General features: G+C 40.2%; 1 protein-coding gene and 1 pseudogene across 4 annotated transcripts; one reads left to right on the forward strand and one right to left on the reverse strand.

Annotated features, from left to right (window-relative positions):
- The first annotated feature begins 2,715 nt into the window (after positions 1–2,715).
- LOC143891826 (heat shock 70 kDa protein, mitochondrial-like) lies at positions 2,716–6,403 on the forward strand (annotated as a pseudogene).
- A 373-nt stretch (positions 6,404–6,776) lies between these two features.
- Positions 6,777–14,603, reverse strand: LOC143893095 (splicing factor U2af small subunit B-like). Of its 4 annotated transcripts, none has more exons than XM_077398052.1 (3): positions 12,821–14,603; positions 8,388–8,481; positions 6,777–8,255 (listed from the first exon to the last, which is right to left on the reverse strand). In XM_077398052.1, exon 1 carries the CDS (start codon positions 13,901–13,903, stop codon positions 13,040–13,042), a length of 864 nt encoding a protein of 287 aa, XP_077254167.1. In that variant the 5' UTR covers positions 13,904–14,603; the 3' UTR covers positions 6,777–8,255; positions 8,388–8,481; positions 12,821–13,039. The 4 variants fall into 4 exon arrangements, with proteins under 4 accessions (XP_077254167.1, XP_077254166.1, XP_077254165.1 ...); XM_077398051.1 differs by having other exon boundaries at positions 8,370–8,481; XM_077398050.1 differs by having other exon boundaries at positions 6,777–8,481.
- Between the last annotated feature and the right edge of the window lie 733 nt (positions 14,604–15,336).

Here is a 15,336-nt window from a genome sequence, read left to right on the forward strand (position 1 = left end):
ATAAAATGACAAGGACCATAAGGAAGCGTTATATTACACAATAAACAGAAGGATACTTGCAATTAAATCTTTTAAGTACATATGAACAAAATGAAAAGGCAGTTATCCCAGAATGGTTATGAACAAGGCAGTTATGTCGATATATTAAAATGTTTTAGCAAGCTTTTCTACAAGCTGATCTTAAGCCCAGATACAGCCTTGAACGAGCTTAGGACAGATCTGAGGCTCTTGATATCTTTCCTACTACTAGTATAGAAAATAATACCACCATCTGCACATTTATGGAGTGCAATCAGTATCACAATGAACAAGATGATCTGCAAGAAATTTTTTATTAGCAAATTTATGAAAAGTGTAATATTCTATGATTTAGCTGACACTTTGAATTTATTGCTTACACACATGTCCTGTCGTGCCTGATATGACACGCGTGTCCACACGTGTCGATACCCTTTGGACACTTTCATATGTATTGCTAGGAGTGTTATAGTTAATGTGGACGTGTGGCACATATTTGTGTAATAATCCATAGTTTTATGTGTATGTGCGTGACACCAGTTCTAGGTTTTTAAATGTTGTCATGTCAAACAACTCATATCCGTGTCGAAACTCGACACACAAATCCATATCGGCAAACTATGATTATATATGCTTTCTATTTTAGCCGTGTCCCAGTTTCTAAATTTTGGGGCTTTGCCGTGTCGACACGTGACACTCGTGTCCGTGTCCACAAATCACATTAAACATAAGAATACTTGCAATTAAATCTTTAAAGAACACGTGAACAAAATGAAAAGCCAGTTATCTCAGAATGGTTATGAACAAGCCAGTTATGTCTATATGTTAAAATGTTTTACCGAGCTTTTCAACAAGCCAATCTTAAGCGGTTAAGCCCAGATAATGGCTTGAACCATCTTAGGACAGATCTGATGTTCTTGATATCTTTCATATTAATAGAAGAGAAAATAATAACACCATCTGCACACTTATGGAGTGCAATCAATACTACAATGAACAATATGGTCTGCAAGAAATTTTTTATTAGCAAATTTAGGAAGAGATTGTCGAATCCATGAAGAAAGGAAGATGAGACTACTAAACTCATTTGTCACAATGATTCTGCGAACTTCCATCAAGAAGATGATATGCTCACTGGAAAATACTTGGACAATAATTTATGAAGTATATGTATGGAGGTTTTGTAAAGAAAGGTATGGAGCTCCCAAGGTCGGCTTCAAATCCTGGGACGACGTGCGTCTAAGAAAGGTAGAGGTTGATGAGTCCAACTTGGGAAATCCCGGGCCGACTGGCTTTGGTGGCCTTCTTCACGAGGCAGATGGTATTATTAGGATAGCTTACTCTAGCCCGTTGGATTAGATGGATCACACCAATGTGGAAGTGCTAGGATAGCTTACTCTGGCGCATTGGATTAGACGGATCACACCAATGTGGAATTGCTAGGATAGCTTACTCTGGCGCATTGGATTAGACGGATCACACCAATGTGGAAGTGCTAGGATAGCTTAGTCTGGCCCGTTGGATTAGACGGATCACACCAATGTGGAAGTGCAGGTTCTCTTGGCCGAAATTCGATTAGTTGATGCGAGTTAGATCGTCTTGTTGTTAAAGGAGAGTCCCTTAACCTAATCTAATGGATGAACAATTGTGTGATGTATCCGTGGAGATGTGCATACGCGACTGAAGAGGTTCTTGTATAGGGTAGTGGGGCACTCTACTAGATTATTGGTGAGGATGTTCACTTAGCTCGCTCCGGTGTCAACAGGCCTGAATCGGAGCTTTTCACTATCTTCCTCCTTGAATCCTTTACTTGTGTTTTCATTTCTCTTTTTTGTTTGGCTTTATTGACCATCTTGGTCCTTGGTCCTCGAGACTTGCCCTGCTTTATGGGTGTACCAGCTAAAATAGAAAGTGGCTATATCATTCCGTATGTCGCACCATTTGGAGAGCTCTCTTTGATGCCTCCCAGCGTGCAAGCATTTAGTTAGTATGTGGCCCTTGAGAGGTTCAACTTAGTTATTTGCTAAAATAGAAAGCTTTTCGGTCAGCGAACTTATGCATCTTATATAGTGACAATGATTTTGTGATTGTTCAGTGCCCTGTAATGGGATTTTTTAAATGAATGAGGGGCACATATGCATTGGTAGCTATTAGTTGCTTAATCACCCAAGCTACAGACACCATGACATTGCAAAGCCACTCAATACGATAGTTTTAAAACTCCCCCGAGCCGGCTCCCTGTTCCCTTGGCTGTGTTCTATGTTTTGCCACCGTGTTATGCGTTTTGCCCTACAAAGTCAATAAAAACTCCTTTGACTCTCCTGAGTTACGACCGCATCAACGGCGTTCTTGGCCACGTCCGTGCCGAGTCGGCAAGGTTTTTTCTTGGCCGCATTTTGACCCACATCCACATTTTTAAACACTGCAATACAATCAATGGTCTTTTGATCTAGATTGGCAATATGGATATGTTAGTTACACAGTCTTCCGCATTTTAATTCATTCTATTGTGTGATTGAGGGCCATATGCAAGTGGTGATTACCAATTGCTTAATGACTTATGGGCAGTTTAGCAATAATTGTGAGACCTAAATACACCATGGCACTATCACAGCTCCCATCATGATGGAATGATGTGGCCTTTCATGATCTATAAGACTATAATGCATATGGCCCACTGATCTTTAAAAAAATGCTATGGATATCTGGGTATTTCATTTGCTTGGAACATATAATGGATTCATGATTTAAGTTTCTGCATTGTTACTTTTTCTCAGGCTTCTGGTCATCTAAAAACATCACATGGGGCATCGCTTTTGTCATAGAGATGGACAGTTGCTGCAAGAACCTTCAGGTATTTGACTTCAAAATGAGCTGATGTTATGTTCTGGTTAGTTTATCTCTTTGTTTTTCTGTTTGTTTGTTTTCAAGTGTCTGACATTTCCGCTATAATTGCTTGTTCAGCTCTAAACTAGCTGGAGGTGATGTTGTTGGGATTGACTTGGGAACCAACAATTCTTGTGTATCTGTGATGGAGGGGAAGGTGTGTCTCACTTAAATTCATTGTCAGTTATACAAATGTTTTTCTAAGGTCTACTTGCTACATGGTTTATATAAAAGGTTTTAGTCTAAAATCTTTCATTTTGTTTTTTTATCACTATATATCTAACTGGTTGAACTCATGTCTTAAGAAGTAATGGCTTCTTCTCTGAGCGATATGATAAAAAATACATTTTGTTTGGATCATTAAAAAAAAACTGCATTATATTTGGTTATGTATTAATAAAAATGGGAGATATCGATTCTTATGGTTACTTATTCATGTGATTCAGTTATGCTTATACGCTATACACACAAAAACACTGTTTAAAACGGTATTCCAAAACATTGGTTTTGAATTTTGGTTGATAACTATATGTTTTAATGTAACACTTTAATACCTTGACTTTTGCTGCAGAGTCCAAAAGTGATTGAGAATGCGGAAGGTGCAAGAACTACGCCATCCGTTGTTGCATTTAATCAGAAGGGAGAACTCTTAGTGGGTACACCTGCAAAGCGCCAAGCTGTAACAAACCCTTCAAACACGGTGTTTGGTACCAAGCGCTTGATTGGAAGAAGATTCGATGACCCGCAAACTCAGAAAGAAATGAAGATGGCTCCCTACAAAATTATCAAGGCTCAGAATGGAGATGCATGGGTAGAAGTGAATGGACAACAGTACTTGCCAAGCCAGATTGGTGCCTTTGTCCTCACCAAGATGAAGGAGACCGCAGAATCTTATCTTGGAAAATCCGTTTCACAAGCCATCATCACTGTTCCAGCTTATTTCAATGATGCTCAGAGACAGGCAACAAACGATGCCGGGAGAATTGAGGGGCTTGATGTGCTTAGAATCATCAATAAGCCTACCACGGCTGCCCTTTCTTATGGAATGAACAACAAGGAGGGCTTGATCGCGGTTTTTGATTTGGGTGGTGGGACTTTTGACGTCTCCATCCTCGAAATTTCTAATGGAGTTTTTGAGGTATTCTCTAATTTCTTGACCAACTTCTCTGCCTCGTGTTACTCTTTTAAGTTCTCTTTGTTTAAATTGATATGATTCTCTGTTTATAGGTTAAAGCCACCAATGGAGATACCTTCTTGGGTGGTGAGGACTTTGACAATGCATTGCTTGAATACTCGGTTAATGAGTTCAAGAGGACAGACTCTATTGATCTGTCCAAAGATAGACTAGCCCTGCAGAGGCTGAGGGAGGCTGCCGAGAAGGCAAAGGTGGAACTCTCCTCTACGAAACAGACAGAGATAAACCTCCCTTTCATAACCGCTGATGCCTCGGGTGCCAAACACTTCAACATTACACTAACCAGATCGAAATTCGAAACATTAGTGAATCATCTGATAGAGAGGACTAGGAAGCCTTGCAAGAACTGTTTGAAAGACGCAGGGATCTCAACAAAAGAAGTCGACGAAGTTCTTTTAGTTGGTGGGATGTCAAGGTTCCCAAAGTCCAGGCACTACTTCAAGAGATCTTTGGGAAGGTACCAAGCAAGGGTGTGAACCCGGACGAGGCAGTGACCATGGGAGCTGCCATACAAGGCGGCATCGTAAGGGGTGATTTTATTTTATTTTTGAAATGGCAAAGATATATTATAAAATAAAAGAGAGGGAGGGGGGGCGAGATGGACCACACCCAAATGTACAAGGAAGGAAAAAGAAAGAAAAATACAATAAAGCAAAAAACATAAAATACACGATATACTACGGAGGGAGAAAATCAAACCACTCCAACTCCATACGACCAATCCCACTGCTAGCTAACCCATCCGCCTCCCCATTAGCACTCCTCCGCACGTGATCGAAGGCAATAGACGAACCCGAGATTAGATCCTCAATTTCATTAAAAAATGATAAAAATCTCCAAGGTGGCAATGCCACTCTTTTCAACCAACGAATCACATTGAGTAAATCACCCTCCACAATGGCATTATCCAAGCACACTTTATCTAATCTCATGATACCATGATATGTTGCCATCACTTCTGCCTCCGAAGAATCACATCTCCCCAAAGGGCCGGAATAGGCCCACACAACCTCGCCACTGTCATTACGAAACAAACCGCCAACCCCAGCCGGACCTGGATTTCCAATGCTCGAACCATCAAAATTCAATCTCCACTTCCCAAAAGTAGGAGCCTCCCAACGTTGAATAATCCGAGGCCGATTTTCCCTACTAAAGCAAACTACCCTCCATCCCTCCCATAGATCAAATGCCGATACAAATTGGAAGGATGGAAGACATTTTACCCAAGATATCGATAGTGCAATAATTTTCATATAAAGCCAATGAGGTGATTTGGCAATCCCTTAAAAAACTCTCGAATTTCTCTCTTTCCAAGTCACCCACCATGACGCAAGCAAGCATAAGTTCCATAAAGTTTTTCCTTTCTTACTCCATGGCACAAACCCCCATTGTTGTAGCAAACTTGGAATAGATAATGGAAACACCCAAGCAATACCAAACCTCATAAATAGGAAAGCCCATATCTGACGCGTGAATGAGCAATGCATGAAAAGATGAGCCACGGATTCCCCATCTTCCAAGCATAGAGGGAATGGTCAATAAGCAACATACCACGCTTTCGTAGGAAGTTTACCGTTTGAATCCGATTGTGGCTTGCTGCCCACCCGAAGAAACAAACTCTAGGTGGGAGCTTCTTCTGCTGGATGTCACGCCACTCTCCCTTGGGATTGAAGCTCTTGGAGGTATCTTCAAGAGGCTCATCAACAAAAACACAACGATTCCAACCAAGAAGAGCCAGGTTTTCTCCACTGCAGCTGACAATCAGACCCAAGTCGGAGTTAGTGTTTTGCAGGGTGAGCGAGAAATGGCTTCGCACAATAAGGGTCCTTGGAGAGTTTGAGCTTTCAGGTATCCCTCGTGCTCCTAGAGGCATGCCTCAGATTGAGGTGACCTTTGACATTGATGCCAATGGGATTGTCACTGTTTCTGCTAAAGACAAAGCTACAGGCAAAGAACAGGCGATTACTATCAGATCATCTGGTGGGCTTTCAGAGGGAGAGATTGAGAAGATGGTGAAAGAGGCAGAACTCCACGCACAAAAAGATAAGGAGAAAAAGGCCCTGATTGCTATCAGAAACACGGCGGATACAACCATTTATAGGATTGAGCAGAGTCTGAATGAATTACAGGCAAGAGATTCCAGCCGAAGTTGTGACTGAAATTGAGTCCTCTGTAGCTGATCTGAGGACGGCAATGGCGGGCGAGGATGTGGATGCTATTAAGGCGAAGTTGGATGTAGCAAATAAGGCTGTCTCAAAGATTGGTCAGCATATTAAAGTCTTATTTTCAGTTGCTGAAAGATGAGATGTTTGCTTTCTTTTCTTTCGGTTTTGATGTTTAGTAGAAACTTCATAAAATAGAGATTACATGGGGAAGTTGAGTGTAAAGAAGCTGTAACCGTAGGCCCTGTTAGCTGTGGACTTTGAGAAATAATTTTGGGCGCAAAACTCTTTATTGGAAAAATTAAACATAACTTAGAGTCAAATAATCAGTTTTCCACTCGAAATCAATTTTTCTAAAAATTTAAAAACAACACAGCCTACTAGCTTATCAGATTCCGCACCTTTCTTTCCTTCATTTCTCTTTGCGGGCTAAAGTTATCAGATTCAATATATATATAAAATATTAGGGGTGTGTTCTTCAATGCTTCTCATTCTATGTTTAGAAGTGGTTAACAAGGTAGCGCCCGCCATGAATGGGCTAAGGCTAAAAATCATTGATTGCCCAAACGTAACAGATAGTGTGAACTACATGCCGTTTTGTTTCACTGTCTCTTTTTCAAACAGATGATTAAGATCTTCTAGTCAATATATTTTTCCCCAATTCGCCCCATCTGTGACAATTTACCACTCTTGAATGGTTTCAATAATTGAACATTTGCATGTGTACAGTGGATTCTGTAAGGTCTTTGTGTTTGCAATCGTAAGGTGGCAATTCCAGTCCCAGTTTACCTATCAAAAGAAAAAGAAACGGCCTAACAATAGTATGGAAAAACCAATCAGTACCATAAGGAGTCCTACCCTCTTCCATTTAGAAGCCCTCAAACATATTTCAGAAACAATTGGAGAACAACAAACAAATCCTCAGATCAACCACAAAAGAAATGAGAACTCCCAAACATCCCTGTTAGGATCTAAAATGCTTGGAAGATTCAAGCAATCTTTTGATTCTTCCTTTTGGCTTCAAAAACCTCAGAGCGACCTTCAGACTTCACCTCCAACAAGAAGGAACCACCTTTAAAAAAAACAGTGAAGATATTTTACTAAAGAAAATATATACAAAGGGGGCTGAGACTGCCCCACAAAACCAAGGAACCACCTCAATGGTCCCATTTTCTCTGAACAATACCCTCTCAACTGAACGATACATTCTTGACCCTGTCCCTGCTCCCTTAATTGCTCTCTTTGCTTAACCGAACTCTTTACCAGATTCATTAGCCTCAGAAATTTCCAGTACTCAATCAAGTTTTTAAGCACTGATCTGATCATGGCATCCATAAGCTGTGTCTAACAATAATAGATGGATAGACCTGACTGGATCATCAGGCTGAGTGAGTAGCTTGGCTCTTAGAATAGAAAGATATATGAACTCTCTCTAGCTTTAGACATGAGCTAGGGTCGATGCCAAACAGAAAGACAAAAAAAAAAATTCACCCAACTGTTCAATATAGACGAGACAGGGAAGGAGAATTATACCCAGTTGTTAAATCCACCTAAGATTGTTCATGGGTCAATTGATCATCATTTAAAGCCTCACCAGCAATATGCAACACCAATCCAACCCAACCCAATTAGCACCAAAGTAGATATTCCATAACATCACTAAGGATCATTTGTGTCCTCTAATAGCTCAAATTCACCACCATACCCAGATTGTTAACACTTTTTAATAGATTAAAGGTCTGGAAAACAAATGATTCACTTGTGATCACATAATTACAGCGAAATCGCATGAATATATCCTCCACTCATCTTCTTCACCACAAAGAATCTCAGACCTCGCCACCATCCATCACCAGTCTACCATCAAAACCACTTCATAGAGAAAGTACTGTTAACTACGGTAGATAGATTGGAGATCGCAAGCAAGGAACTTTACCCAGAAGGGACATGTGGATATTTGCAGGTTGTATTTGCTGCAATGGATAATTGAAGGCCTACAGCAAAGAGAGATCAAGGATTTGCATGGTGAGCTGTTTGAGGAAAGCTAATTAGCCAAGGAACCAACAAAAAACTCAGGATGGAGAAGTCTCAATTCATTGGAATAATACCCAAGATCCAAGCCAAACCTATGTCAATCTTGGTCATAAGCAAAGTCCTCCTTGTCAAATGTTAATGTCAAAGGGCTAGCATAGAGTTATCTTCGACTATCAAAGAGTGGCACTGCAACATCAAAGGAAACACTAAAAACCCCACACTTTGAAAGTGACACGACAGTTAGAACTTAGAACATACAAGGTACAGCTGTCAAATGTGCATGTCCAAAGAAAAAAATCCAATTAAAACCTCGCACTTTGTGAGTGACATGGCAGTCAGAACATGCAACGTGCATACCTAAAAGATCATGAAGGCTAATGCAAAACGATGTGAAGAAATTACAAGTAGCGAAGAAAAACAATAAGAAAATCAATCAACACTTACGATAGCTGTTTGTACAGCTCAAGAAAAAAACAAGGAAGGTCTGTGAACATTAACGAGTGGTAAAAAGTATCTTTACATGTACAAAGATTAAGAATACCAGCACCTAATTTAACCAAAGTACTAACATTACACCTATTTCCTAGTCTCAAACAGCATGCTACACTAAAAAAAATCCAACACAAATAGAAACTCAATTTTTTTTAATGGTGTAAATAGAAATTCAACGGTATTAGGGAAAGTGGAAAATGATAGATGAAGACACTTGTTTTATGATTGCCCAACCCCCTTCACTCGTGGCCCACATGATGATTGAAGTTGCAAGTGACTGTACTCAATTCCGCCCATCCCTTCCTGACGTTTGGACATGGGAGAGCATCGAACTCAAGGGACTCTAATAGGTAGAACAAAGAGAAGAAATCTTGACGTTCGAATTCATGGCTCTTACACCAAGCGAGATGTTAAGCCGATTGCGGTTTTTTAATGACATCTTGGCAGTTCTCTTGTACTAACTAGCTGACTAAGAAACACAAGTCTCCCAAAACTTCTTTTTACAAATTGCACCTAGAAGCATCTTAAAGTTAAAAAAAAAGTACGTAGAACAGAGGGCCCTGCTCACATCAAATCATGTCTGGACTATTCGGGAACCCTTTTTGACTTTCTTTGTTGCTGCCTTTCAGTTGAGATTGCTTTAGAGAAGAGACCTGTGTGCCCTCTTGATTTGAATTAATACCTCACAACTGGGGAAAATGCCATCAAGTTTGGATCACACCCTTGTAAATTCATCAATAAAAAAATCCCTTCAATCAAATCAAATACTTGAGTCCCATATCTAGTTTCACAAGCCATCTCAGATGTGTTTTTATTACAATTTTTCAAAATAACATATCTTCTAGGTGGAAAGCTGTAGAATTTATCTAAGATAGTGTTAAAAAACTCTACCTTAAGAATTTGGCTCAGAAGCTTTGATACCTTCTAACCTTGAATAATGAATTTTGTCATGTATGGAGAAGGTAAATTGTAGAATCAACAACCGATATTCTCTATAGTCTACATACTCATCCTTTTTTTCTTGACCGCACCCACCCCCTCCCCCCCCTTCTTTTCACAAAGACACACACATACATTTACCCAAGTTTAGATGCAAAGTCAGCTCAAACTTGGATTATGGACACCTCAACCCGCTTAACTCTAGGTAACACTCTAATTTCTCTCTTATCTTTCCCAAAAAAAAAAAAAACCCTCTAATTTCTCACCCCCTAACCATTCTTCATGTTTAGCAATAACAGTTCTCCTCAAAAAACATTCTCTGAACTCCTATTCTCCAATGCCACTTATCCAATAAAGCCTCTTATTTCTTATTCTTTAGCTTTGCATACAAATGTTGCTTCTCTTTTCTTTCTTTTTTGGAATGGATTTACACTTTTTTTTTCTTTTTTCATTTTCTGGATTTACACATTGTCCATACTATATAAGGGTGCCAGAGCCTTGATGTGAACGTATCTCTTCTAGTGCCAAATTAATGTGAACATACCAATTTGATGTGAACCTACGGTTTACAATTTACTTTCTAAGAATTTAAGAGCACAAAATGGGGTACGGGTCAATAACAAGAACATACATTCCCAAAACAGGTTAAACATCACGTAAGATTCAATTACAACCATGATTTTGTAGGATAACATAACCATGTGAATCCATTCATCAAATAGTAATTAATTTAGCATATGTGGAATCCTTAAGTACCCCTAACCAATCATAGCATCAGAGATCTGTCTGAAGAACTTCAGTCTCTGTATTTGTAGAGTATGCGGACTAAGAAAAACTCAATTTCTCCTCACAGGACGGCCATTACCGGCATTAAAAAAAAACACCCCCACTGCATGCCTCAATCAAAATTTAACTTTATGAAATCAAGGACTGTAGGGGGGTCTTCAAAAACTGTCTGACTGACTCAAGAGTCTCAATTACTTATGCAAACTGTGAGCTATTCTATAGAGATTGGGCGTACAGTACTTTGACATATCTGAAAAAAATAACGGCTCTTTCCACAATGCATACAACCCAATATCCACAACCTTATATTTCCTTTTATTTCATATTTTCAACATGATCGCAAAAAAAAAAAAAAAGATCAGCACAGCCAATCTAGACTTTCATGTTGGTAATAGATGTAGAATAAGGAATTAGATTTTCATTTCACAACCAAAAGGCTACCCAATAAACTCTATTAACCCGATGCATAAGGGCATTGGAGTAGGAGTGTAAGGCTTTGATGGGTTTAGCATGGGGAACTCCAGGCCTACAGAAGTAGGACTTCCTAGTTCCTAGAGATGATATGGAGCAACGAGCTGGGCCTTCTCTTTTTCTATAGGGATCACAGATTCAACATCATCAGATGGTTGAAGGGAAGCCATCCTTATTCAATGGATGAGATTCAGGAGCGGTAGACGATTTCTTCTATTTCTTACCATCGTGTTAGAAGATCAGCTAATACAAAAGCTGATGGCTAGCTAGGGAAGGTTTAGACAGAGAGAGCCTAGGAGCTTTTCAACTTTTTCCCCCTTGAGGGCTATGTTTTCTTGTTGCCCTTTTGTCGTTTGCTAATTCCTACTATTGACCATCTCAGTTGCAGGGTTTACCCTTCTTTCTAAATAAAATCCTATATCATTTAAAAAAAGGACATTAGATGAGGATATGTACAACGGATTTCGTAGTTCTAGAAAGCATACCTTTAAATTTCGAGTGAAACATCCTATTTCCACCCCCACTGAAACACACCAAAACTGTAGGTGTATTTCACATTCTCGTCAACTAGCCTGAGTTGACTTCCTTTTACCTTGGTTGTGTTCTTGTCTGAGTCCTCATTATACCCAACAGATTCACTCAAAACTCCTTCGCCTTTCCAAAGCTATGACCTCGTCACGTGAATATTCCGCATCAACCGATCCTTGTGTCGCGCAGGGTCAACTAGGATTTGCTTTGGTCACGTTTTGGCCCACACATGCGTTTTGAAAAACGGGTATTAATTATAAATATTTAAATGAATTACATGTGAAATAAGATATGCACTGAATTATCAGACATGCACAATCACGCATGTTATTAGGTTTCTGATGTTGTTAAAGCATTATATTTATGGGTGGTTCTTTAAGTTATGTGATGATTTTTTTAGTTTTTTATAATTAAAAAAATGTGATGATTTTTAGTACGTATTTGTGCTTATTCTAGCACTTCTCGAAGTTTCATCTAAAATGCCCATAATTTGCATATATTTTCATGCATTTTCGTTATTTCACAAGATTTTCACTGAAATTTCTAACCAAAACCAAAATGTTTCTATTTCCATACCGACCGAAACCGAAACCAAAATTTAAAACCTTGCCAGAAAGCATAAGCGTCAGCAATTAACAATATCCAAATTGCTTGGCAGAGATTCAAAGGGTTATCCTGCAAGGCCATACATCCAAAGAGTGAGTGGAACTATTGATTCCAATGAGGTCAATTTCGCTGATATTGCCCCAGAGAGCAATTTCAAAAAAGAGATCAGGCAAGATGGATCTTGAAGCATCCTTTATTCATCTTATAGGAAGTGTGTTCCAATTTAAATAAAGCCACTAAGCTGTCTGAAAAATGGATTAAATGGAAAATATTTAGTTCACATAGCGAAAACTAGAGGAGGGTGGTGGAGAGACTGTACTTTCTTTCAAGCAGAAAGAAAAAAAAAGTTATTCTTATCACTAGAATGAGTGAACCCATAAACCCTTACCTACGGAAAAGTAGCCAAGCCTTTAGGGTTCCTTCCCAAAGTAAAACATTTCTAGTTGTTCCCAAGGGATCCCCTGTGAAATTTCAACATTGGCAGTGGCTTTGCTATGTAACTTTTCAAAGATGGGTACATTACTTCACCAATCAAAAAAATTGAGGCATTCAGCAGTAATAGTGATCAGGAAACACACAAGCAGTCCGGAAGATGATTAGTAAAGAAACAAAGACATTTGCAACAAGCAAAGAAACCAATAGAGGGCACTTAATATAGCGTGGATACAGAAAGAAGAACAATGAGATAGATAAGAGCTCAAACCTTCCATAAAGTTGCTCTCTTTTCTAATGCTCACAATCCAACCCAAATAAAGTTAAAAAGTCAGATGCCCAACCCCTGCTAATGCCAGTTTCAAGGTTCAGGGGGCATAATAGAAAGCAATACCGTGTTGAGCAGAACAATATAAAAACCATCCACATCCCTCATCAGCATTCCATGATCACAAACACAAACAAAGCAACAACATTTAAACTAAAAAGATCAATGCATCTCCTCTCTTTCCCTGTTCCACTGTTCAATCCTAGCCCTCCGTTCTTCACTCCCTTCCCTCCCAGGACTTCTCGCCTGCCTCGGACTTCCATGCCGCCGCCTCCCTCCATCATTGTCATACCTCCCATGCCTTCCTCCATCATTATCATACCTCCCATGCCGATCCCCACTCCTTCCCCCATTTCCACGGCGGTCCCCACGATCACGATGGTCCCCACCACGCCTCTCGGGCTCCCTCCTATAATGAGGACTCAAACTTCGGCTCCGACTCCGACTCCCCATCAATCTACGACTCCTCCCATACAGCTTCCTCCTCAATTCCCTCCCTATCTGTTTCACATGCATAAAATTACAATACCCACCTCTATTACAACTATTCTCCTCAAACTGCCTACACGTTGCCTCGCGAAAATCCGTCACAGGCGAGAAGTCAGCAATGATAGGACGACCTAAATAGAACCGCCCCTGCAATGACTGCAAAGCAGCAGCAGCCTGATCTTCCTCCTTGAATTGGACATACACATTCCCAACCATGTGATCAGCGAGATTGTCACAAATGTTGAGGCTCTCAATCTGGCCGAATTTGTGAAGCTCTTCATAGATATCTTCGTAGAAATCCTCAAAGTGATCTTGGATTTTATTAGGGTCAATTGTTTGGCCTTCTGGGTCGAGGCCAGGGGTGATCATATCAGGGCGCTGGTACATGTTTGATAAGAGGATTGTGGGGGAGATGGTGGGACGATTATGAAGGCGTGAGCATCGATCCCCATGGCGACATGCCCCGATTTTGAAATAGAATGGACAATTCACTCGGTCCTTCTCGGTTCCAAAGATCGAAGCTAAGTGCTCCGCCATTGACCCAAATGAGGAATTAACAAAACCCTAGTTTTGAAGAAAGGAATTAACAAAACCCTAGTTTTGAAGAAAGGAAGTAACAAAGCCCTAGTTTTGAAGAGAGCCTATATAGAAGGAGATATGTTTTTCAAATCCGATCTCTTAGTGATGTTTAAAGTGATATCGAGCTAATGAAGGAGGAGGAAATAAGGGGTTAGGGTTTGCTTTCTCAACCGAAAAAAAAAAGGAGGGTTAGGGTTTTTGTAGAAACTGACCTTTTCGCAGTGGATTTGAATCCTTTTGGAGTAAATTGAAGCTTGCAGAGTATGTAAATATGTTGGGGTTTGGGCGAAAGATCTCCGCTCACTCGAAGGTGTGATTTCGAGATGTTGTATGAGAAACAAACCCTAGGTTTCTGAAAGCCCTAGATTGCACGAAAAAAAAGAAGCGATAAAAACCCTAGATTGTGAAGCAGGTGAGGGAATAGGTTTCGAAGAAGAGTGATTTTCGTCGTTTTTCATTGGGGTATTGAGAGAATGAAAAAGAGAATTTTTTTTAGGGTTTCGCCGTAGAAAACCCTAGAAAGGTTCGCTTTTTTATCCGGCTTAGTCTTTAACACTTAAGGGCGTCTCCTTTGGATCCACGTCAGCCATTTTGATTTGGATCCAATGGAGCCCAAAAGTTCGCACTTCAGTTTAGCATTCCGGAAAAAAACCCCGAGTACCTGATTAGCTGATTCCAATTTACTGAAAAAACAGAACCCCTTTTGCAAACGTTCGGAACCCATAAACTTACAAATGAGCTTGGCTGGGACTCCAACTGAGTGAGGCCGAGAAAGCTAATGAGTTTGGTAGCCATGACTTTATTTCATGAAATATGACTCTTTCTCATGCCCTCTATCCTTTCCATATCCCACCCTCATTAGAGAGAGAGAGCCTTGATCCAACGGTAAGGTTGCTCCATTGTGACCTGGTGGTCACTGTTTCGAGTCACGGAAACAGTCTCTCAGCAAAGTAGGAGTAAGACTGTGTACATCTAGTCCTCCCCAGATCCGCAACAGCGGAAGCCTAGTGGGCGCCCTTTTTTTTATATTATCCCACGCTCATTGTCTTTCTCCTACCAATTGATAAACTAATATTTCATGGAAAAAACTTTATTTGTTGCAAAACATGGCAATGGTGTCTGCGCATAGACAGGGTACCCTCAAATATCAAGAATGGCACTGCGAGAACACCCATAATGCACAAAAACCATATGTTTTCACGATTGGGCCCACACTAATAAGCAAGCATCCCTATCGGGTACATTTGGATACACTTAGGCACGTCTGGAAGCTAGGAATGGCGTGGGTGGGAGAAGGAGAAAAGTTTTACGGGCACGATTGAGATGAAGGTGAGAAGTGGCTAAAAATCAGGCAGATACTAGTTTCCCGGTTTTTGTTTCTTAATTTTTAG

The sequence above is a fragment of the Tasmannia lanceolata genome, unplaced genomic scaffold (genome assembly GCF_043159265.1).
Source record: "Tasmannia lanceolata isolate RefF3 unplaced genomic scaffold, GAP_Taslan_0.1 ptg000015l, whole genome shotgun sequence".
NCBI classification, from domain to species: Eukaryota; Viridiplantae; Streptophyta; class Magnoliopsida; order Canellales; family Winteraceae; genus Tasmannia; species Tasmannia lanceolata.

Coding starts and splice junctions, on each gene's coding strand:
- LOC143893095 (XM_077398052.1), bottom strand. CDS start 13,903: ATGGCGGAGCACTTAGCTTCGATCTTTGGAACCGAGAAGGACCGAGTG.